This window comes from Ovis canadensis, chromosome 2 (assembly GCF_042477335.2).
Source record: "Ovis canadensis isolate MfBH-ARS-UI-01 breed Bighorn chromosome 2, ARS-UI_OviCan_v2, whole genome shotgun sequence".
NCBI lineage: Eukaryota > Metazoa > Chordata > Mammalia > Artiodactyla > Bovidae > Ovis > Ovis canadensis.
The window spans coordinates 9,330,530-9,355,207 of NC_091246.1; the positions used below are offsets into that span (position 1 = coordinate 9,330,530).

General features: G+C 48.5%; 1 protein-coding gene across 2 annotated transcripts in view; it reads left to right on the forward strand.

Moving 5' to 3' along the window:
• Positions 1-1,574: 1,574 nt before the first annotated feature.
• WHRN (whirlin) overlaps positions 1,575-24,678 on the forward strand; it is a 91,348-nt gene continuing 68,244 nt past the window's right edge. For both annotated transcript variants that reach the window (XM_069573844.1, XM_069573845.1), the window contains exon 1: positions 1,575-3,071. In XM_069573844.1, the coding sequence (XP_069429945.1) occupies positions 2,454-3,071 (618 nt within the window). In that variant the 5' untranslated portion in view covers positions 1,575-2,453. The remainder of the gene's footprint in view (positions 3,072-24,678) is intronic.

The following is a 24,678-nucleotide window of genomic DNA, read 5'->3' on the forward strand; positions in this document are numbered from 1 at the left end:
CTCTTGAGAGTCCCTTGGACTGCAAGGAGATCCAACCAGTCCATCCTAAAAGAGATCAGTCCTGGGTGTTCATTGGAAGGACTGATGCTGAAACTCCAATACTTTGGACACCTGATGTGAACTGACTCATTGGAAAAGACCCTGATGCTGGGAAAGATTGAAGGCAAGAGGAGAAGGGGACAACAGAGGATGAGATTGTTGGGTGACATCACCAACTCGATGGACATGAGTTTGAGTAAGCTCTGGGAGTCAGTGATGGACAGGGAACCCTGGCATGCTGCAATCCATGGGGCTGCAAAGAGTCGGACATGACTGAGCGACTGAACTGAACTGAACTGAATATAGCTTCAGTTCCTAGCCTTGGTTTCGCAAATGCACTAAACCTACAGGGCTGAAAAATCCCTCCATGGTTCCCCGTGGTCCAGAAAAGAAAATCCGTTCCCTTCATTCAGGTGTCAGCTCTTTGACTGATTAAGTCCTGGCCATTTTCTTTTCCCTAAACCTGGGCTCTCTCAGCCATTGCAACAACTTATCATTCTGATTTTTAACTTTATTTATTTATGTGGGCTTTCTCCCCTGCTAGACGATAACCTCCTTGAGGTAAAAGATTTCATCTTTTTAACTGGAGTCTCCAGCACTCAGCACAAGAGTCAGGACAGAATGAGTGCCCTTAGATTATTTTTGAGGGAGGGGGTACCTTGGAGAATCTTCCCATTTGTCTTGGGATGGAAAGGAACAGAATAGTTTTTCCCCAACACTCTTCAGACACATTTTTAAAAGTGTTTGAGATAATTGTAGATTCACACGCAGTTGTAAGGAATAATACACAGACGTCTCATGTGCCCTTCCCCTAGTTTCCCCTAATGCTGACAAGATCACATCTCTGATCTTGACATTGATACAATCCACCAACCTTATTTGGAACTTTTAATATTTTGTATAAAACTTTAATATTTTGTATTTTAAACTTTTACACTTTTATATTTCATATGCCATGTGTGTGTGTCCTGTCCACTTTAGATTTGTGAAAATGTTTTTCCTACCTACTGAATATAGGGCAGGGTTCCAGTCTGATCTAGCCTTGCACAGGAGTTGGACCCCACAGATGCTGAATATGCTTGAATAGACAGATCTCTTGCATACAGTAGGTGCTCAACAATCGTCCGTATAAACACATGAACTTGAATGTTAGTGCGTGCAAGAAGGGACCGCAAGGTTTTAAGGTAGAAAACTGAGCCTGAGGTATTAACATTTTAGGGGCAAGACGTTGGTTATTTTCCCCCCGAGTTGTGAATTAGCCTACTGGCCAGTTGCTCCAAAGCGATCCCGATGAGCATGCCTCGATCGTGGAAGAGAACAGTTTTTGAGGTGCACTTCTCCCTCCCGGCCACCTGCTGGGGAAGTGGGGGTAACTCTCATCAACACTGGAGCTCCTCCCACCCCTAACCCCCACTTTCACCCCTTTCTTCCCTGGGGCTAGACTGTTTCACCCCGTCTCCAGGCAACCGCCAGGCGCGAGGCGGGACGTCATTTCCTGAAGTGCCCGCGCCGAGGTGGAGGGGTAGAGAGGGGGAGGGGCAAGGGGCGGGGCCTAGACTGGGCTGGCGACGGCGACAGCGACGGCTTCGGAACTCACTGGAAGATCGGCCCCGGGCGGCTCAACAGTTCTCAAAGTCTGGGCTCGCGGCCGCGCGGCTCCGTCTGCGCGCGGGCGGTGCAGGGGCGCAGGGGACCCCGGGCTGTTTGCATCCCGGGGCTGCCTTGCACATGCCTCGCACCCCCTGCCGGACGTCCGCGCGGCTCCACCGGCTGCGGTCCTGCGGACTCAGCGTCTAGAGCGCCCCCACCCCAGTTTATGACTTCGGGGTCCCCCAGCCCGAGAGGAGCAGGCGTCGCGGCTGGGGGAGCCCCTGGTATGGTGTGACGGGGCGGTCGGCTTTGCTGCGCCCCTCCTCCCGGCTCTGGCCACTCGTGGTCTCTGTGCCCCTCAGAATGTAGCTGCTCTCTCCTCGTCCCCTCGGACTCCAGCCGCAGTCTCCGCGACCTCCGGGCTCCAGCCGCCAACTCCTTGTCCCTGGGGACCCCGCCGCCGTCTCCGCCCTGCCGGGACTCCAGCCGCTGTCTCCGCGTCCTCTGGACTCCAGTTTCGCGACCCCTTCGGTCTTCGCGCGCCCAGGAATCTAGCATTGGTCTCCGCGATCCCGCCCCAGGATTAAGGCACCGTTTTCGTGCCCTCCAAACCTAGACTCCAGCCTTCTCCAGGTCTTCCCGGATCCAGCCCCTGTCTCGGCATCCCCCCGGCGCCCGCCCCCCCACCCCGCCATCCCCAGCTCCCAGACCCAGACTCCAGCCGCGATCTCCGCGCTCCCGGGATCCAGCTGTCGCGCCAGTGCCGGCGAGTGCCGCGGCTGTCCCACCGCGCGCCCCGATTCCGCCCGGGCCTTGGCGGGGAGATGAACGCGCAGCTGGACGGCCTGTCGGTGGGCTCGTCCTCCACCGGCTCGCTGGGCTCGGCGGCCGGGGCGGGCGGCGGCGGGGGCGCGGGGCTGCGACTGCTGTCTGCCAACGTGCGCCAGCTGCACCAGGCGCTGACCGCGCTGCTGAGCGAGGCGGAGCGGGAGCAGTTCACGCACTGCCTGAACGCCTACCACGCGCGCCGCAACGTCTTCGACCTGGTGCGCACCCTGCGCGTGCTGCTGGACAGCCCGGTCAAGCGGCGCCTGCTGCCGATGCTGCGGCTGGTCATCCCGCGCTCCGACCAGCTGCTCTTCGACCAGTATACGGCGGAGGGCCTCTACCTGCCCGCCACCACCCCCTACAGGCAACCCGTCTGGGGCGGCCCCGACGGCGCGGGGCCCGGGGAGGTGCGCCTGGTGAGCCTGCGGCGCGCCAAGGCCCACGAGGGCTTGGGCTTCAGCATCCGCGGGGGCTCGGAGCATGGCGTGGGCATCTATGTGTCGCTGGTGGAGCCGGGCTCCCTGGCCGAGAAGGAGGGGCTGAGAGTCGGGGACCAGATTCTGCGTGTCAACGACAAATCCCTGGCCCGAGTGACCCACGCTGAAGCTGTCAAGGTAGGGCTCTGACTTGGGGTTGACTTCGGGGCAGAGTGGCGAAGCACCTCATATTAGTAGTAACTCCATGCTGTGTGTCCTTAGCCAAATATCTTGGCCTTTCTGGGCCCCGTTTTTCTTAAAAGTGTTTCCTTAAAACACGAACATCTAGGTTTTTTGAGCAAATAGATACCAGGCACTTGGGACATAGTGATGGGCGAAAAGGCATGGACCCTGCCTTCATGGGGCATAAAGGCTAGTGTGTGGGAGACAGGCATTATCAAACGCTCCTGCAAAGGTATGATTCCCACAAAGTGGGAAAAGGCTTCTTATGAGCATTAGAAGAGGGACTGTGTCTGCTTGGCATATGGTTAGTAATCAGTGGGCGAGCTCCCCTTCAGCTGTTGTTATTCTCATTATTCTGGAGGCTTTTGCTCCTGAAAGTTTTGTTAACTCCAGAGTAGTCCAAGGAGGCTGTGCTGATGACCCACAGAGGTCTGGCCTGACCTTGCTATTTATGGACCAGGCTGTGTATCCTGGGACAGGTCCCTCAGAACCTCTGGTTCTCCATTTGGACCATAAGTGTCCCTAACCTTGATGGGAAGGGGGTGTTTGCCTGAATGTCAAGAATAAATCTCCCACCCCCTTGAGAGTAGTTGTGCTTTTTGGGTCTGTTGAGAAAAATAACCTCATGACAACTAACTCTTAGGAATTTAACATGCTCTTTAAAGGAATGTATGCGTTTGCTAATCTCATGCCCAGGGCTATTGAAAATCAGTAAGAGATGGGACGGTGTTTGGTTTATGTGTGGATTCAGCGATGCTTTGCAGGTGCATGCCCTGCGCGTGCGCACACACACACGCACACACACACGCCACCTCTGTGTCAAGAAGTGAAGAGTTTTGGGGAAAAGGAACAGTGACACAGTTTGCTTCTGCAAGGAAAATGCTTCCCAGGGGATTGGGCAGGCTTCTGACCCAGCTTCTCACCACCCATCCCTCACCCCAGCCTCTGGTCCCCTCCATGCAAGTGTTTGGACTCCAGCTCAGGGACTGCAGGCTGCTGGGAAACACTCAGGCAGCAGAGGTCCCTGGGCTGTTTCCCGTGTCTGTTAGTGACCTGTGACCAAGTGCCTCTAGAGCTCATTTCCTGACTGTTCACCTGGGGCACAACCATCCTCTGACCTTGGCTTCGCTCTGCTTCCTAACCTGTCTGCCCCTCAGGGAGGCCCCTGAGGATTTTAGAAACTTCCCTGCTGCTCCCAGAAAACAGGCTGATGAGTTCACACTGCTTGAGGGTGCAGAGGATGAAGCTCCCTCTGGGTTTCCAGTCAAACATCCTCCTGTCTCCTCCTCACCCCTCAACAGTTCATCTGTTTCCATTATCTGACATTCCACGTATTTTAAAAAAAGAAATAGCCCATTAGCCTTTGATCCTGAAAGGTCTGGAGTTCCCAGATGACAAATTTTTACTTGAAAGATGTTTGATCCAAATGGTCATTTATAAACGTGGATTCAATTTTAGTGGCAATTTAAAAGGACTCGGGTAGCTTAATTGTCAGGAGGTGATAGACTTGGGAAAGGCCTCAGGAAACCTGGGCATTAAAAACACCAAGCACCCCTTCAGTTCCCACCCCAGACTCAGCCACGCCTCTGAGGCTGGAGACGCTCCAGAGTTTCCATTCTGCCCTCCCCATCTGTCGATGGCGCCCTGCATCTTCTCCCCGAACCTACCTCCACTACACCAAGGTGCTGCTGCCCCCGGGCACCAGGCCTTCGCTTGTGTGTTTATTCTTGTTGCCTCCAGAGTCAGACCTAAACTCACTGGGCATAGCTTTTGAAGCTCCAGAACTCCCCTTGCCGGAGGGAGGGCTTGATCGGAGCAGAACAGCCCTTGGACAGGTGGGAGCCAGTGGGAGCCAGGCAGTTCCGTGTCCCTGTCACTTTTCCTGCCCAGGCTGGGGGAACACCATCCCCTCGGATGACCCGCTTCCTCCCGGCCAACGCCAGACGTGTGACCTGCCTGGAACACGCCCCTTTGGACCCTTCAGAAGCAACAGGCAAATGAGCAGCTCTGTGTCACCTTAACTCCAGGGACGAGAGGGGGACGGACTTTCCATGGGTGGAATTTAAAACGGAGGAGGCGGAACCTCATCTCCGAAGCCTGGGAGCCCTAGGCATGCAGGATGGGTGGGTGGGTTTCAGGGACAGTTTAGAACACGTGCAGCTATTGACACATTTTTACAAAATTCAGGGTGCCGAGTCCCCTTAACTGAAAGTCCAAAGAGGCCCCAGCTTCTCCATTAGGTACAAACTGCCCTTAACCAGGATTTCTGCACTGCCAGCCTCTCTTTAAAAGCTATGGTGTAAGGATTTTTAACTTCGGGTTTTATTCAAATGGCATCAGTGTTTCTGCTTCTGTCCTTTTCCTGTTCCAGGATACCAGGTTGCCTTTAGTAGGAGACATGTTTTCCTTTTTCCTCTTCAATTGTATTCATTTATTTTTTGCTTCCTCCCACAGTTTTATTGAAGTGTAACTAACTGGCAAGTAAAAACTGTATATATTTAAGGTGTGTTGCTGCATGCTAAGGTGCTTCTGTCGTGTCCGACTCTTTGCGACCCTATGGACTATAGCCTGCCCAGCTCCTCTGTCCATGGGAGAGAATACTGAAGTGCAAGAATTCTTGTCCAGGCAAGAATACTGAAGTGGGTTATTTAAGATATACAATGGAATATGGGATATTTGACCTTTATATCGCAAAATGATGACCACAATTAAGCTAATTCACATATCCATCACTTTACATGTTATTTTATTTCTGTGGTAAGAACACTTAAGATGTAAACACTTAGAAAATCTTAAGAATACAATTTAGAATTATTATTAATAAATATGGTCACCTTGCTGTGCATTAGATCCCTAGAAGCTACTCATAACTGGAAGTTTCTACCAATATCTCCCCTTTTCCACCAACCCTAAACCCTGGTAACCACCATCCTCCTCTCTGCTTTTGTGAGCTGAACGTTTTTATATTCCATTTATAATTGAAATCATACAATATTTTTCTGTGTCTGGCTTATTTTACTTAGTACAGTGTCCTCCAGGTTCATCTGTGTTGTCACAAATGGCAAGATTTCCTTTTTTAGTAGCTGAATAATATTCCACTGTATGTAAATATATGCCACTTTTCCCTTCTCTGTTCACTGTCAATAGACACTTGGCTATTGAGGCAATATGGCTTCAGTCTTAAAATCTTTATTTTTCTTCTCCAGGTAGAAAGGGGGAAAAGATCCTCTGAGCTTCTCAAAGGAGAGATTGCACGTGTGCAAGCGCGCGCACACCTGTATGTGTGTGTGTGTGTCAAAAGAAAATTAAATTTTAGAAATCAGGTTACTTAATAGTTTATGAATCAGAGAGGGTCACCTCCTCTCAGTGAACAGAGGAGATTGAATATACAAAGGTTCTTCCACTTCTCTGTCTGACAAATCAAGTATCCATCGTTACAGCAAATTTAAGGAGGACTTTATCCTCTGTCTCCTGAAGCTCCCAGCCCTCTCTTGAAGCCTGTTTGCTAAATCAGCAGTGACAGGCGCAGATAAGGCAAGCCACTTACTATTTGCAATTATGTTGAAACGTTGGATTTTTGAAAAGTCTGTCTTGAACAAACAGGAGCCAAGCCAATACTAACAAAAAAGAAGACCTTTCAAAGATTTTCAGCCAAAAATGCTTGATAAATTGGCCAAGAAGTCCCCAGACCAAGGATGCTGTATTGGACTCTGGTGCACATTTGCTGTGTGACCTTGGGCCAGTCACGGACCCTCTCTGGGTCCCAGGTGGGTGAGCCAGGGACTGCCCAAGGTCCCTTCCAGCTCAGACAATCTGTGCTTTGCTTCATATGTACTACCCAGAAGGTATTTATATGTCTAATTCGGTGGGGGTTTCTGTGCTCTTTCGGAATTGCTTTTGTTTAAGGCAGAGTAAAGGAAGTTGGCTAAGGATTGGGAGACAAGAATCTTGGCACTCTTGGGTAGCCTGCTACGAAATCAAAAAACTGGTGGGTTACACACTGTGCTGATAGGAACTTGACCGCTCCCCTCAGCCCAGACACACTAGCCCTTGTGACTTTCCAGGGTACGTGAGACAGTGACAATAGGATTGTGGCACGCACAGCACCACCCTGGGAGTAGTCAAGATCAAGTTCACTCGCCTGCTTGGCTTGCTTTCTGAGTCCCTGATTCATCGGGAAGTAGAAAGGGAGAGCTATCTATGTGTTACTGGGATGTGTGTATGAATGCCTGTGTTTCCTCTTGATAAAAATTAAACAGCTTCATTACAGTCTCTGAATTTCCACCCCCCACCACCGCTGGGTACATCCAAGGAGCATATTAGAATTTGAAATATTCCAGAAGTTTAAAGCAGGGGCTGGCCCTTTCATTTATTTAGAGTTATCACACCCTCCCTTCCTTTGCATAATAACCCAGGGAGAATCTGCCCATAATAATATGTTATTGTATTTGGTCCAGCACATTCTAAACGACACATTCGTCATTTTCACATTGTACACGGTTAGCTGAAGCCATGACAAATTATTACCGCTTCCAACTTGGTGTCTGAAACGCAGCTCCTCCTTCCCTATCTCATTCCTGTCTTTCAGTTTGGAAAACCCTGGCTGATATGTTCATGGGGACACGCAGACTTCCCTTTGGCCCTGTATTCATTCTTGGGTCCTCTGAGTCCTGCCAGCCATAACATGTTGAAAGCTCACTATTAATAAAACCTTTATTGAATAGATGTTTGCTTGCTGGATCCAGAGTGTGATGCAGTACCTTGAGAGAGTCCATTTCTTTAATTTAACCTTGTGTATTTATTTGGCTCAAGTAGATCCTGAAGGTTTTAAAAAATGATGGTGCCTTTCAACTGGTTATTTACTGTTCAAATCAAAGAAACATTTTGCAAGGTAGAAGAGAACACCTTTTTTTTTTTTTCAGAATTGTTATTTTTATAGTATACAATTCCTGCCTCCTGACTTAAGCCGGACAGGAAAGAGATATAGGAATCACTCCAGCGCTAGCTTCTTGTTTCTCTGTCACCCCACCCCCTCCCGACCAACGGCAATGTTTATTACCTGCCACAGATTCATCATGTGGATGGATCTGCAAAGATAAGTATGATCCTTTAACCCTCAACCAACTGGATTCTGTCCGTGTTGTTGCCTCCCACCTCCGCCTGCCTCCAGCCGCACGGCACACAGCCTGTATGCACCTGTCAAGCGCACGCAGCCCCTCGCCTGCCTGTCTGCTCGCGCTCACCGCACACATGCTTCTCCGAGTCGTAATCCCCCCGCCGTCCTTCAGAGGGCTTTGCACTGAAGCAGTCATCCATGGGGATTAGGCTCCAACTGGCTTTCCTGCAAGGTTCTTTGATGACCTGGAAGGACAGCGTCTGGTCTCCACCGTTTAGGGACTCCAGACCAGAGGCTCTGCTGGGAAGAATGGCATTTCATGACTAGAGGTAGCTGGAGGCTGCAATACAGATCTTTCAAAGCCAATTCTTTTTCTCTGTTTCTTTAAAAACCCTCAACCAAGAATCTGATGTTAACGTAGAGCTCACGAGGACTTCTAATTGCGCTCCCCCAAGGTGGGGGTCACCTTTTGAAGATTCCTGGGCTGCAGATGTTGCCATTTTACTTTTCCAGCAGGGCGGATGGAAAGGGTGCAAGGAGCAGGAAACAGACTCTGCATTCCGCTCTCGTGCACTCCTGGCGTCACTGCAGGAGGCACCCCCATGGGGCCGGTGCACTTGTATTTTAGCCTTGCATCACCGGAACACTGTTGGGAAGAGAAGAGGCTTAGTGTGTGCTGCTGCTGTCTGCTTCACACTTTCTCCCTCCCAGGGGAGGCAGGGAAGTCAGGAGGCTGGTGCTCAAGGAGGTAAAATTGACTAGCCTGGAGTCACCATCAGGACTTCAGTGGCCCTTTTGCCTTACCTCCCTACCCTGGAACTCAGCCCTAGGGTTAAACAGCCATCCGCATAGAAGGCAGTGCCAGCCCCCTGCTGGAAGGCAGGCAAAAGGCACATTTTGTGCCTGACGTTCAGGGGTCTTTCAAAGGCTTCATTCGACCAAGTGGGGAGCCTGACGCTCACACATCCAGAGAAAGCAGCGTGTTTTAGTCCTGGCTTCAGGCACAGTCATTTGTCCACAGCTGCTCTGAACAGCGCTCACTGCACCCGGGCCACTGGCTGGTACTTGGAAATCAGAGATGAATGTATGCAGCCTGTGCCCCCAGGGAGTCATGAGGGAGACTTGGAGCTACTCATGGACACAGGACACCAAGTGTTTTAAGAGCTGTGATACCGGCCTGCCTCTGCCTCCCTGCCACCCTCTCCAAAGGGATCTCCCGCTCCCACACTCGCCCGCATCCATCCTCATAACCGGCTTTACTTTCCTTCAGCACACTTGTCACTACTAGAAGGACATTTTAGCTGTTTATCATCTGCCTTCCCCACTGTGAGTAAGCTCTGTGAGAAATGGGATCTGCATTGCTCACTCACATACCCCAATACCTCCACAGTGACTGGCACACAGTAGGTGTTTTAATACATAAATAAATATTCGCCGAATGAATGGAATGCTCTTACTACTAATGCCATGCTGGAGAGTTCAGGATGCCTTAGTTCTTGAGTGTAATAGCTTAAGGAAGTCTAGGGGTTGCAGCATAGTGGGTGCTGAATAGAAAACTCAAGGAAAGCCATCGACTCTAGTGTGTCGTGTGCCAGGAAGTCGGCTGTGTGGCTGCGGGCAGGTCATGTGACTCTCTGAACCTCGGCTTTGCAACTGTGAAATGGGCATCGCTGCCACAAAAGAGCTGGACACACCTTAGCCACTAAACAACAGCAATCTCCCACCTGCCTCCTTCCCAGGGCTGTAGGGATCAAATGACTGAACAAGTGTGAAAACATTGGTAAGTAGGAAACTGTTTCAATGAAAAGTCTTAAAAAAAAGTGTAGTCTGACTGGGTGGGCAATACCTTTTCCCACCAAGTCTACCCTATGAGACCCCTTCGGTTATTTCATGTGTCACTGTGCTCTTAATTTTAAAATCACATTCCCAAAAGTGGGTTATTTCCCCAGCCTGACGGTGTGAGCTTCCAAAATAGAACCATTTATGCATTCTGAAGCAATCAATGAACCAATTTCGGGTGAGATGTATCTTCTGTATCTTCTGGTTTTTTGTTATTAAAAAAAAAAAGAGAAACACCGTTCTGGCAGGTTTCAAGAAACCTCAGCATTTTACGTGAAGGGCAAGTTTCTCTTAATCACATGTGTGTTTCAAAGCTGCTTTTTCTGAGAATGCATAATTTCTTTTTTTTTTTCCCCTTCTTCTTCTTTTCCAGTCCCAGCCCCTTTGCCTCCTTTCCCCTTTGAGAATTTGTGTTCCTGCTGCTAAATTGGCTGTGGCTTTGCTTCAGCTGGCAGCCAGTTTCACAGTTATTTTTTCTCTCTACCTGAGTTTTCATAATATCAGCATCCTCTCAAATGCAAAGCAAATACATCAGCCTCCCATAAACAGGTCCCAAGGTGTCGTTTTTATAGGACTTAAAAGATGCAGGCTGCAGGGAAGAAGAGAGTACCGTGACATCGAATGGTGTTTTCAAACACCCAGGAGTTGGGGCCTTAGAAGAGGTGATTCACAAATTAACAAGCCCCCATTGTTTAGTTGCTAATTCGTGTCTGACTTTTTTGTGACCCCATAGACTGTAGCCCCACCAGGCTCTTCTGTCCAAGGAATTCTCCAAGCAAGTATCCTGGAGTGAGTTGCCATTTCCTTCTCCAGGGGAGCTTCCTGGGCCAGGGATCGAACCCACATCTTCTGCACTGGCGGACAGATTCTTTACCACTGAGCCAGCAGGGAAGCCCAGCAAGCCCCCTAGGCAATTCTTAACCACTCTGAAGTTTGGAAAGCCTGTCTTCTTTTGGATTCCATCCCTCCTCCCCTCCCCACCTCCACTTATCCACATAAAGATTTGATCAAAGACATGGATCCACCCTGTCCCCATCTTTAACCATTTCAGAGCACAATCCCAGATGCACACAGTCAGCTGATAAATTGGAAAATCAAGGGAAGGGAGGTCTGTACCCAAGAGGCAGCTTTTGGAGATGGACCTGGGTTCATCTGAGAGTGTACTTGGCTGTGACCTTGGGCAGCTAACTCCCTTTGCCTCTCTGTGACTCAGACTCCCCCACCGGTGAGCTCGTTTCACTGTCCTCATGAACAGGTTACTGACACTGTTGCACATCAAAAGTTTGAGAAATAAGGCCATGGAGGTCCCACTGCAAGAAGTGAAATGAAAAATGTTATTGACTGAATTTGCTTGGCTTTGACAGTTTTTTGTTGTGCCTGTTTTTTTTTTTTAAAAAAAAGCAAAAATATATTTGGCAGAAAATATTGGAACTTGAGGCTCTCATGTTCCATTATAACTGTTTGAATTGCAGGGTCATTTACTAAATGTAATCAATGTTCCCACGTAGACAGAGTTTCTTTAAAAATGTAATTGCTCCTATCTGGATGTCAGCATCTGCGTTTTCATGTTGCAGCAGTCATCAGGCCCAGGGGTTGAGTGGAATTGTATGTCTCAACTTCCCTTAAAAATGTGGGGAGGCAAGATAGATGCGTGGCCTAGAGGCCAGTGTGTGCAGCCCCCCGGTCAGCTGCGTCCCCAACCTTGTTCCCCAGCATCCTTCCCTGATGGGCTCCCCAGGGGCCTTGATGAGGCGGTAGAGAAGATAGAGGTGTTTGCAGAACCCATTTAAGCAGTTAATACAGGTGAAAGTGGTAATTTGACAACATGGGCAGCCACTCTTAAAAGAAACAAACAAAAAAAAAACCCTCTGCAATTTGAACCACTTCTGAAATGATGTTCTAGGCTTCACTAAGAGGTTTCTGATTAATAAGAGAATCCAGCTATCAGAAGCTTTGCTCAGAAGTCCCTGGGGATGGGTTTTCCTTCTTCCATTTCTGTCCTCCTGGCCCCAGATAGAGGGCACGGGGTCCTTTGGTGTGTCTGGACCCAGCATCATCTCTATCCTTTCCTTCTTCTCTCTTCTGCCTCCTTCCTCTTTCTTCTTGGGTTTCCCAGCCCTCTCCCAGATTTTTCCCCCAACTCTCCTGATCCCTCTCCCCCTTCCAAGAATTCCTCCAAATCCTGAGATTTTTTAAGTCAACAGGGCATGTCAGAATGTTCAGGTCACCCACAAATTCCTTCCTCTTTCCCTCCAAATGTCTGTCTCTTCACCCATCTTCTACCTGTGTCGTCTCTGAACAGGATCTCTTCCTCCCTTTCGTGTGTTTATTTTCACTTATTTTTTCAGCTCTTCTGTAGTATTAAGAGCAACTTGTATCTGCCCTGGAAGCTCTGACTTATCTCTCAGCCTCTGATGGCACCTCTCTGCTGTTGTTCATTCGCTCAGTCGTGTCCGACTCTGCGACCCCGTGGGCTGCAGCAAGCCAGGCTTCCCTCTCCTTCACCATCTCCACGAGATTGCTCAAACTCATGTCCACCAAGTCAGTGATGCCATCCAACCATCTCACCCTGTCATCTCCTTCTCCTCCTGCCCTCAATCTTTCCCAGCCTCAAGGTCTTTTCCAGTGAGTCGGCTCTTCGCATCAGGTGGCTTCAGCATCAGCCCTTCCAATGAATATTCAGGGTTGGTTTCCTTTAGGAGGGACTAATCTGATCTCCTTGCAGTCTCAGGAGTCTTCTCCAACACCACAGTTCGAAACCTTCTCCATGATCCCTGTCGGGGATTGTGCCCGCCCGTGGCGAGTTACACCCTCCCGTCCTGACCTCTCTCCAGCAGGTCTCAGGCAGCTCCCCCAAACCCCTATCATCACTGCCAATGGCAGAGGCCTCCCTGCTGTCTGCCTGTCTGTCTCCCATCGTGCTCACCTACTCGCCGGTCCATTCCGTGTCCAGGAGGCAGAGTGAACTTTAGAAACTGGGGTCTGATGCCACCGTGCTCTGCCTACGCCTCACAGTGGAGCTGGGAACCTGTGGGACAGAGGCTGAGCTCCTGACCCTGACGTTCGGGCTGCTCATGATCTGATCCTTTTTTACCCACAGACAGTCCTTTTCCCCAGCTGTGCCAGAGTGTAGTCCACACTTGGTCAGACAAGCAGCAAGGCTCCGTTTCTCTCCACCCATGGTCCTACGGCCCCTGTGCCTCCCCATAGCAGATCTGCTACCCACAGGCAGCTACTCCACCTACGGGAAACCTTCTCTTCTCCCCTCTGCTTCCTCCAGGTAGTGGCCTCCTTTTCTCTCATCATTACACAGTATGTATTTCCTAGCATTGCTCTGTGAACAATAATAACCTTTGTATATATAAAATTCATTGGCCATCACGACAGCCTTATTAATACATACCACGTTTTTCACTTCCTTTTGCAAAACTGCCGCGAATTTGTCACTTGCCTGTTGTCACCAAGATGGAAAGTGGCAGAGCCAGGATTTAAAGCCAGGTTTTGTCAACTTGAGGGACTGTGACCATCACCCCAACACCAGAGAGATGGAGCATCCTACTGTGCTTGAATCTGGGTTCTGGAGTCAGACATTCTGGGTTCCAAGCTCAACTCGGCCACTTTGGACCTGTAGGGTCTTGAACAAACTTCTTAACCTTTCTGATTTTCAAACTCCTCTTCCATAAAATTGTGATGGAAAGAGTAGTCAAATGGAAGACAAGTTACTAAGCTTCTGTGTTCCTTCTCTGTTCAATTTCCTCCATATTGATGGCCTTACAGGTAATGTATTGAAGTACTGTGCATATCTTTTCATTCGAACACTGATTGATTACCCACTGTGTTAGGGTCTGTTTTCCTGCCAAAGGATCTACTTGGTATAAAATACGTAACACAAGATGCTTACAAGCTGGCAATACTGAGCACACTAATACCTATGGCCACACGGAGGGTCTTCTGTGTGGCTCCAGGAACTCTGCTGGGGCTTCGCATACTGACTTTTCACACAGCCCCCAGGGAGAGGAAACAGTGTCTGGAATAGGAAGTGACTGGCCGCCTGCATACAGATGGGGGTTGACAGGCCTAAGATTTGAACCCAGGTCTTTCTGCCTCCAAAGCATTGCTCACAGCCACTGCCCTCGACAGCTTCTATTAACAACTGAGAAGCGGGGTGCATGAGCCGTAGTGCTGGTCAGAGCTGGGTCAGTAAATGTGCGTCTTTCCCCCAGTTTTTCCCACTTAGCAAGAAAAGCCACAAGGAGCCAGACAACCCCGGCCGTGGCCGCCCTACCCCTTCCCAGGAAGTCTCTATGCATTTCATTTTCTAGACGGCAGGTACGGAGGTGGCACGTCCACGCTGCTTCTTCTCCTTGTCCCCTCTCTTTTCCCTCTCACTATACCCTGGCCTTTGTCAGGATTTTATTTTGTGCGTTGTCTGTGGAAATTCCTTAAATAGATAACTGTGACCTCAACTCCACCCCCATTAAGATAAACCCGTAACTTATGAAATCATCTCACTGACTGGTGGAGGCTTGACTCTGTCTTGCTGTCTGCCCTCTGGACAGGATGAGGACAGAGTCTGCCGGGCCTTGTGTAGAAGACAGGGGGCTGTCAGCCCCGTCGCAGACTGGGCAAATCAAAGGCCATTTTCTTTAGCTCATAGGAAACATGAGGAGCAGAGGAGTCTGTTTGAGCTTTTAAAATACCAACGTGTATGTGTGTGCACAAGTGTGTGTGTTTTAATGACCTAAGAGAGATAGGTTCCATTTAGAAAACTTAGAAACCCAGAAAAACACAAAGGAAGAAACCCCAAATCTTGATAATTCCCCCTTAAACCTATGGACAATTGATTCCTGTCTCTCCAGTCCCCTGTGTGTCTGTGCCTGTAAATTTGCCCTGGGAACCTCCTAGAAAACTGCCATTCTGAACATAGTCATGAAGCCTGCCTCTTTCACCAGACAATGTATCACAACTGTTTTTTTCCCCACTTTGATAAATATTTCTTCAAAATGATTTTTAATGCTTGCATAATATATCACAACAAAGAGAGACATGATTTATTTAACCGATTTCTTCTTGTTGGACTGTTTTTTTTTTAAGCATTATCTTTATTTCTGCTTTAAACATCCTTGTACATTAATATTGAAGCACATCTCTAATAATTCTTTGGACTGTCTCTCTAGAGGTGGCGTTGGCTCCAGGAATAGGCAGATTTTTCAGGCTTGGTAACTGTTGCCAGAGTGCTCTTGGGGAAGTTTGTTTTTTTACAGTCCTTGCTCCAACATTAGCAGTGGACTAATCTCATGATGCCTCATTTTTCCCCAGCCTTGCCAACACTGGATATCATATTCCTTTTCCATTTTTGCCAATCTGATAGACAAAATGTATCCTACTCTAATTTATATAATTTAAATAGTGAATTTGAACCCCGTTGCATATTTAGTGTTTGAATAGCTGTTTATACATATATAGGGGTTTCCAAAGTGGTTCAGTGGTAAAGAATCTGCCTGCCAATGCAGGAGATGTGGGTTCCATCCTTGGGTCGGGAAGATCCCCTTGAGAAGGAAACAGCAACCCACTCCAGTATTCTTGCCTGAAAAATTTTGTGGACAGAGGAGCCTGGTGGGCTACAGGCTGTGGAGTCGCAAAGAGTCCAATGCTACTGAGCCACTGAACATGCACACACGTACATATAAGTGGCATATAGAATATACCATATATTAAATACATATATACATAGATAATTGCTGTTTGTTTAGTTGCTAAGTCTCGTTGAACTCTTTGTGACCCCATGGACTCTAGTCTGCCAGGCTCCTCTGTCCGTGGGATTTCCCAGGCAAGAATATTGGAGTAGTTTGCCATTTCCTCCTCCAAGGGAGTATTCCAGACCCAGAGATTGAACCTGCATCTCCTGTACTGGCAGGAGGATTCTTGACCACTCCCCATCTCTGTATCCACTTGTACACTGAGAAAATGATATTGACAGAAACTAATTTTCCTGATGGATGGATGTGCTATGGACATTGATTCTGGACAACGAACAGTCCATTGCAAACCCATTGAGGTGCATCTCATAATTATATCTATGACTCCTAGAAACTTGTTAGTTCTTCCTTAAAGGAAAAAAAGAAAAGAATATAGAGACAAAATTTAAGAGAACATTTGTAAAGCAGTTTACTTAAATTATAAGAGACTAAAAGCCAGGCTTAGTGGATAATTGAAGAATTGCATTAAAAAGGAATCAATATCTTTCTGGAATCGGCTCTGTCCTCATCTTATGAGATGTTTTGCAAAGGGAGGGTCACTCTGTCACTGTCTTCTTGTATATTTCTCATGGCATTATCCCCAAGGACAGCACTTCTTTCCCTCTCTTTGATCCTCCATGTTTTCCCTTTTTGTCCAGCCTTGGCTCACTCAGACATTTAGGAGCAAAGACGCTGGAGAGCAGGGGCTTTGAAATGTCAGGTGCCCGTTCCAGCCTTTGGGATCCTGGCATTCTCAGCACTGGAGCAAAGATTTGCTTCTGTATCTTCACACTGGAGCCTTTGGAGAAGGTCAAACTTATAAAGAAAAGAGAAGGAGGGGGATGCACAGTTGATTTTGGAAAATCTACTTAGGTTCCAAGGCAAATCTAAACATCATAAGAAAACTGCAAAGGGGGAAAGAAGATGGCAACTAGTGGTCAGTTCTCTACCACCTCCCCTGGCCTGTATCTCTACGCAGTCACATTTTCCCAATGGTTTAATTACCTTCCTCCTTTCATGTTTGCTTCCTACGTGTGTTGTCATGGTGCCTCCTGACCTTTATGTGGAGCTGCGTTTCTGGGAGGTAGTTTGGTTGGGCTCACACAGCTGCTCTGCAGTTCAGTTGATCTTCCCTGGGTGCAGCAGCTCAAGGTGGTGAAGTGGCCTCAAAGAGCCAGAACGGATGGGCCATGTCAGGGCTCATCTTGGTCTCGATCTAGGCCCCAGTGGGCATGCAGATGTTAGGTACATGCCAATGAAGCTGCCCTTCTTGGAGACAGAGTGAATTCTCACCACACTGCCACCCGATTGATGTTGACATTCCGTAAGAATTTAGGCTGACGATGTTTGGACTTCTGCTTGTAAATGACGTGCATTCTTAGACCAAAGTCAGCAGCAGCAAAGGATTTCTGAGAAGTGGAGGGAGATAGAGAGGTAGGATGAGAAAGTCCAGTTACTGCCCAAGCGTCTGTGAAAAGTGTCTCTGCTTCCAACTGCGTGTGGAGATCTAATCGTCGAGATGGCCTTTAGCATTCATTAATCCTCTCAGCAGTTGTTTTATTGAGCACCTCCTATGTGACTGGTGTGATTGAACATCCTCTTTATTTATTTTAAACTTTTTATTTTGTATTGGGGTATAGCCAGTTAACAACATTGTGATGGTTTCAAGTGAACAGCGAAGGGACTCAGCCATACATATACATGTATCCATTCTCCTCCAAACTCCCTGTTTATTTATTTTTAAAAATCGAGAGAATCTATTATCTTCATGAAGGAATAATAGAAGATGAATTTCCAGGATTGAGATTGGGGATGCAAGAAGTAGAAGTGAGCAAAGAAATGGTTAACACTTTCTTTTAACTCTTTGTATCCCATTTGTGTGCATGTGTGCACTGAGTCACGTCTGACTCTATGAGACTCCATGGACTGTCGTCTGCCAGGCTCCTCTGTCCTGGGGATTTTCCGGGCAAGAACACTGGAGTGGGGTCCATTCCCTTCTCCAGGGGACCTTCCTGACCCAGGGATCGAACCTGCATCTCCTACATTGGCAGGAGGGTTCTTTACTGCTGAGCCACGTGGGAAGCCATCTATCCCATTTACTTATTTGTTAATATATTTGTAATTAATATTACGTCCTATTTCAAAAATAACGGAGTGAATTAACCTAAAAAGCATATCGTGAAAGAGGCAGAGAGACCAGAAACAATATTGGAAAGTATACTGTGTGTGTGTATGTTAACACACATAGGCATGTGCAAGGTGTTGCCCTTATAGGATTGATATTACATATTCAAATGGAATTCAGAGCTTCCTAGTAACCAAAGCAAAAAGAGAAATTAATACATTCTTTCAGATTCTATAGAAAACTCACTGGTACCTCAGCAGAGGTAAAAATTCCTCATTGGCACTCAATTTCAAGAGGTCAATTTCAGGACGAAAGCAATTTTAGTTGCATTTTTCAGTGTGTCTCATTTTCCGTGGGATCACCCACAGTCTCCTATCTTTACATATTTACTGATACATCTTGTCACTGATACATTTGGTCACATCTATGACCTAACCAGAATCTGCTGTTTTCTCTGTTGTGAAAGATGTTGATAAAATAATCTCTTATATGTAAGTTGAGTATGTTGAGGTAGGGCTTCCCCTGTGGCTCAGCATAAAGAATCTGCCTGAAGTACAAGAGATGCAAGAGACTCGGATTCAATCCCTGGGTCAGGAAGATCCCTTGGAGGAGGGCTTGGCAACCCACTCCAGTATTCTTGCCTGGAGAATCCCATGGACAGAAGAGTCTGGTGGGCTATAGTCCATAAGGTCGTAAAAAGTCAGACATGACTGAAGCGAGGGAGCATGCATGCACATTGAGATATGAACATTCAGGGACAGGGAGCAGCACATGTAAGCAGCTTAGAGCTCTTGATACTATAAAAAGGCCAGGTGGCAGGGCAGGAGAGGAGGCCAGCTGGGCAGCAGGGTTGACTGTGCAGGCTGGAGAGGCACTGTGATGGTTTGGGGCAGGGCAGGGACAGGGCCCACTTCATTTTAAAAGGATGTCCAGATTGCCCTGCAGAGACTAATTTTGGAGGCTGGGAGAGGAGGCTGGAAAGCTGTTGCAGTTAGTGGTCCCTGTAAGAGGTGATAATTAACACAGATAAAACGTGGTGCAGAGGAAGGAGTTCTGAAGACAGAGTGTTAATTAGGGCTTTACCTTCTCATGACATTAAAATATGCCACAGAGAGAGAGCCCACAAGCCAGTTTCCACCCTCCCTCCAAGTGGGGCTGAGTGGGGAGGGTCTTTCCAGTGTCTGTGGCTGCACCTGGGACCAGCTCAGGGTTCAAGAGGCCAAGGTGTCTCATTTACTTGCAGCCTGTAAGTCCAAGCCCCCTTTTCAGGCCCTTTCCTTGTCCATCTTCTGTGGCTTTGACATACGGTTGGCCTTGTGTTATCTGACCTTACTTTAAATATATATATATATTTATCTGGCTGTGCTAGGTCTTAATTGCAGCAAGCAGAATCTTTTAGTTGTGGAATATGGGATCTACTTCCCTGACCAGGGATCGAACCTGGGTCCCCTGCACTGGGAGCCTATAGTCTTAACCACTGGACCACCAGGGAAGTCCCTGTCTGAACCCTCTTGAACTACTGGTAAAAGATACATGAGTTTGAAGAATCCGAGATTCAAGTTCAAGCCTTGCCTTTCTTCCTCTTTCTGACCTTGCATAAGACACTTGACCACCCAGACATCTTTCTTCCTAGGTGCAGTGGGAAGAAAAAAACGCATAGTCATCACTGTAATTTTGCTGTGATCAATAATGTTAACCATCGTTTATGGACACTTGCTATGTACCATGCCCAGTGCAAGAAGCCTTGTGTCCGTTATCTCGTCTGTCCTCCTTTTGTCCACTCAACGCCGTGATGGTAGGCATGAATAACCCCACTTAACAAGTAAGAGGGCTTCCCTGGTGGCTCAGCAGTGAAAGAATTTGCCTGCAATGCCAGAGATGCGTGAAGGAGATGTGTGTTCGCAATGGCACCCCACTCCAGTACTCTTGCCTGGAAAATCCCATGGATGGAGGAGCCTGGTAGGCTGCAGTCCATGGGGTCGCTGAGGGTCGGACATGACTGAGCGACTTCACTTTCACTTTTCACTTTCATGCATTGAAGAAGGAAATGGCACCCCACTCCAGTGTTCTTGCCTGGAGAATCCCAGGGATGGGGGAGCCTGGGGGGCTGCTGTCTATGGGGTCGCACAGAGTCGGACACGACTGAAGTGACTTAGCAGTAGCAGTAGCAGTAGCAGCAGTGTTCGAACCCTGGGTCAGGAAGGCGCCCTGGAGAAGGAAATGGCAACCCACTCCAGTGTTCTTGCCTGGAGAATCCCATGGACGGAGGAGCCCAGCTACAGAACGTGGGGTCACAAAAGAGTTGGACACGACTTAGTGACTAAGCAGCCACAGCAAAACAGGTGAGAACGGTGCAGCCTGGAGGGCTTAAGGAACTTGCCTGGAGTCCCGTAGCCAGGACGACGTGGTCCTCTGTCTGGGAATAGTTCTCTAGTGAGTACATCTATTACTTTAAAACTCTTGAGGGGTCTTCCCCCAAGCCACCTTTTAATTTTGGTGTTTGGCAATACAATCAATACTTCATCTCTAGAAGAAATTGGAAGATAGAGCAAAGATTTGCATACCCTAGGAGATTTCTGGATCCTGTGGAAGAAGGCATGTAGGAGGCTGGATCCCTGCACCAGAGTGAACTCTGCTTCGGGAAAAAACCACTGGAGAGCCCTCACTCAGTCCCATCCGCAGTGCCCATAGATGGCCAGGGGATGGAGGTTGGTGGGGGGGTGGCGGCGAATTCATGCCTTTTACAGACTCAGGTGTCATAGTGCTGCCCCCTGCAGGTAATTAGAGGAACTACACAGAGAGGGACAGGTTTGCATATGAAAAAACACAGTCTCTGGGATTCCACTTTTCTTTGGTGTAGAAAATTGGATGCAAGTATAAATATGTTATCGCAGCATTGTTCGTGCTGGCAAAACTGAGAAGCAACTAAATTTCCAGCAATAGGGGAGCTGGAATTCAGTAGTGGTGCATCTCAGCCAGGGAATCCCGTGTATTATGGGAAGAGATGATCTTTTTAAGGAAAGATCCTCAAAACATGTTTTTTTAGCTGAAAAAAAGATGTCAATGAGATGTTAAGCATGAGTCAACCTATGCAGACCTCAGACGACAACAGTTTTGTATGTGAACATCCATGCGTTTGTAAAATAGACAGAACAAACCGAGAAGGACAGACACCAGAATGTTGCTGTGGTTGCCATGGATATACGGGTTGCGACTTCTACTCTGGGTTCTCCATAGCAATAACAACACCTAACCCTTCTGTACCTCTTACCTATCTTCCAGACACTAAACACTTTATGCATGTTAACGAATTTAATCCTCACCACTGCCCTGTGAGATAATACTACTATTATCCCATCTCATGCCTGGGAAACTGGGACACAGGCTGGCTAAGTAACTTGCCTGGGGTTGCCGTTGGTGAATAGCAGAGCCAGGAACGGAATCCTTGAAGTCTTGCTTCAGAGCTGTGGCTCTAAACCACTACCCCTTCTGCTTCTCCGAATTCCATGTGTGTCTGAGACATGTATGCTCACATAAGTGTGAACAAGCATGCGATGGTGAGCCAGGGCACCTGGGCCCCAGGCCAGTGCACTGCTCTTTCTGTGGCCTCTTACAACAAATTCCTGGGGCTGCCTAGCATCTTGAAAGCCCAATGGATATCTTGAATGAATGAGCAAGTGAATGAAATGAATGAATGGGTAGTGAGTGGAGGAGAAGGAGCAGGGAGAGGGGATAGAGAAAACAGAACAACCAGTGTGCCTCAAGGAGCTTCTCTTGCCGTCTTAGAGACAGAATGTATGAAGGTGATTCAGAAGCTATGGCATAGATGGCAACAAAAACATACAAGTGTGCCGGCTGCTCTCGGAAAAGGGAGCTCAGTCACTGTCTAAGAGGGCTTCCTGGAGGTGCTGAGAAAGGGGCTGAGTGTCAAAGTCAGGGCTGATATGAGGAAGTATCGATCAAAAGAGAGGACGTTTCTGAAGAGGAGGAAAGTTGGGAGGGAGAGGCTAGAGTTGCTCCGGTGTTTGTGTCCACACAGATGAGAGTTTTAGAGGTTGCTAGGGCTTCTGTTTAGAGAAGGAGCTGGCAGGCCCAGGAAAGGAATTCACATGCCTTTAGTACCAACTCTGTGCCGAGTACCAGATTGTTGTTCCTCAGTCGCTCAGTACTGTCCCACTCTTTGCAACCCAGTGGACTATAGCCTGCCAGGGTCCTCTGTCCAGGGGATTTCTCAGGCAAAAGTAATGGAGCGGGTTGCCATTTCCTCCTCCAGGGGATCTTCCCAACCCAGGGATCGAACCCTTGTCTCCTGAATTGCCAGGCGGATTCTTTACTGCTGTGCCACTATATGTACTGTATAGGTAGTTTATACTATCTTGATAATCCTTAAAACAGTGACATTTTGAATGCAGGCACAGGTACAGAGAGGTTAAGTCATTTGCTCTGTGTCACACAGTCAGTCAACAGCAGAGCCAGGATGGGAGCCCAGAGACTCTGAACCCAAAACGCAGCTAGGCAAGGTGGAATCAGGAAGAGCAGGCCAGCACGATCCTTCCTTCTCTTCCCCGTCAGTAACCTGGGTCTTAGACCAGCCCTCCCTCCTGAGTTTCTGTTCTGAGTGATCTGTTCCCCAGAGGAGAAGACCTTGCCCTGAAATAAGCTGGATGACTCACCATTATGTGTCCTCACTCAAGACTTTTCTGGAAGGCTTTCATACCTGTCTCTCCAGACAGTAGTCTAATGGTCTTGTGACCTTGTGCTTGCACTTTGGTGCATGGTTTTAAACACGGGAACATGTGTGCACCTGCTGTGTTAACACAACCCCTCCCCACCCCCCAGTCCCTTCATACTGTAACTACCTCCAGTCTATTTCTCAGTCTTCTGCTGAGCAGAGAATTCTGTCGCCTGGTCTGTGATTTTGGGGTGTTAGAGTCCGCTTTGAAGAGCTGAGTGAGGCAGATTTGCCTCCTGAGAGCATTAATCCAACTAGCCAGTTATTAAATTTGAAGACATCCACATATAATTTACATCCCCTCAATCATAGCACGCTGCCTGCGTCATCATCTGGTGATGGGTAATATCTCAGCCGTGCCATCTGCCTGGGCAGATCGAGATTCCTCTGTGATGTGACCTGGTGGCATGCTGGCAAACCCCCTGGTGGAGTTTCACCAGTAAACCTGTGATAGCAAGCAGGGGAGCAGGGGGCTGTGATGACAGCTCTTGCTTGCAGGGGACTCTCCCCAGATCTCATGGGATTTGTTTAGCCTTAGCTCATTGAATTCTTAGGTACGAGGCACTGTGCTAATGGGCTTCTTCTACCTAGAGAGTGGGGAAAGGAGATCTTCGTTTTCCAGGAGGAAAGCAGATGAACAGAGAAGGTTGGTCACTTGTGTGAAGTGGCACAGCTTATAAGCATTTGATTCAGGAAACTGGCTCATTCTGCAGGCTGCTGCAGCGGGAGGGGTATGGTCGCCAGCAGGCACTGGCACACTGCTTTTAGGCAGCTTTTGGATGTTGTCTACCACACATAGGCAGCTGCCCATGAAGAACAAAGACACATGGTTGCAGTCCCATTGGAGGCTGTCTCCCCAGCCGTCCGGTCCCTTTGAAGGTCCCTCTGCTGCTGTGATAGTGCTGAGTTGGGGTGCATATCCTGCCACACCTGAGATGCTTCATCTGCCCTTCTGGTGTTTTCTAAACCCTTTTGGTCCCTCCCAATTGATATGGAACCTCAGAGCCCCGAGGTTCAAGATCTGGTTCAAGGACCTGGTAGCAACCTCATTTCTCCTAAATATAGCAATGAACCAGAGGACATTCAAATTTAACTTGGGGCAGGGCCTTAGCAATCAGGGATTCCCTTCTGCTCACTGCTGCTGCTAAGTCACTTCGGTTGTGCCTGACTCTTTGCGATCGCATGGACTGTAGTCCGCCCGGCACTCTGTCCATGGGAGTCTCCAGGTAAGAATACTGGAGTGGGTTGCCATGCCCTCCTCCAGGGGATCTCCTTACCCAGGGATGGAACCCGCGTCTCTTATGTCTCTTGCATTGGCAGGTGGGTTCTTTACCACTAGCACCATCTAGGAACCCGCTCATTGCCAGCTGGCAAAACCGAGGCCAGCAAGAGAAGGGCACAGCCCTTGACCACCCAGCAGAACACAATGGAGATATGCCTGAGTGTCTGTTTCACAGCCAGAGTCCTTTCTAGTTTGCCTTGCTGTATAAGGCTGCTTGCTACTGAGGCTTGCCTGTGAGAGAAGCCACCAGTTCTGTGAAATGAATGGCCTGGGCACCTAACCGGGAACGAGAACCACATTATCCTCCAGATGGCCTGAGCCTCAGGGGTCAAGGTGGCAATGGTGAATGAGTGAGACAGGCAGGTGGAAGGGCTTTCAGGGCGAGAAAGCGCCAGCCAACTCTCTTTAGGAATTAATCCTTCCATTCAGTCGGTTCATTTGCTCAGTTGTGTCCCACCTCTTTGCGACCCCATGGACTGCAGCATGCCAGGCTTCCCTGTCCTTCACCAGCTCCCGGAGTTTGCTCAGACTCATGTCCATCAAGTCAGTGATGCCATCCAACCATCTCATCCCCTGTTGTCCCCTTCGCCTCCTGCCAGGGACACCTTTTAAAAATAAGCAAATTGTTGTTTCTAAAAAAAGAGAGAGAGAGAGAGAGAGAGATAAGACAGCCAGGAAAAAGCAGAAACTGCACTCCTAGACCTTCCCCTCCTCCCCACCTTCCCTGCCT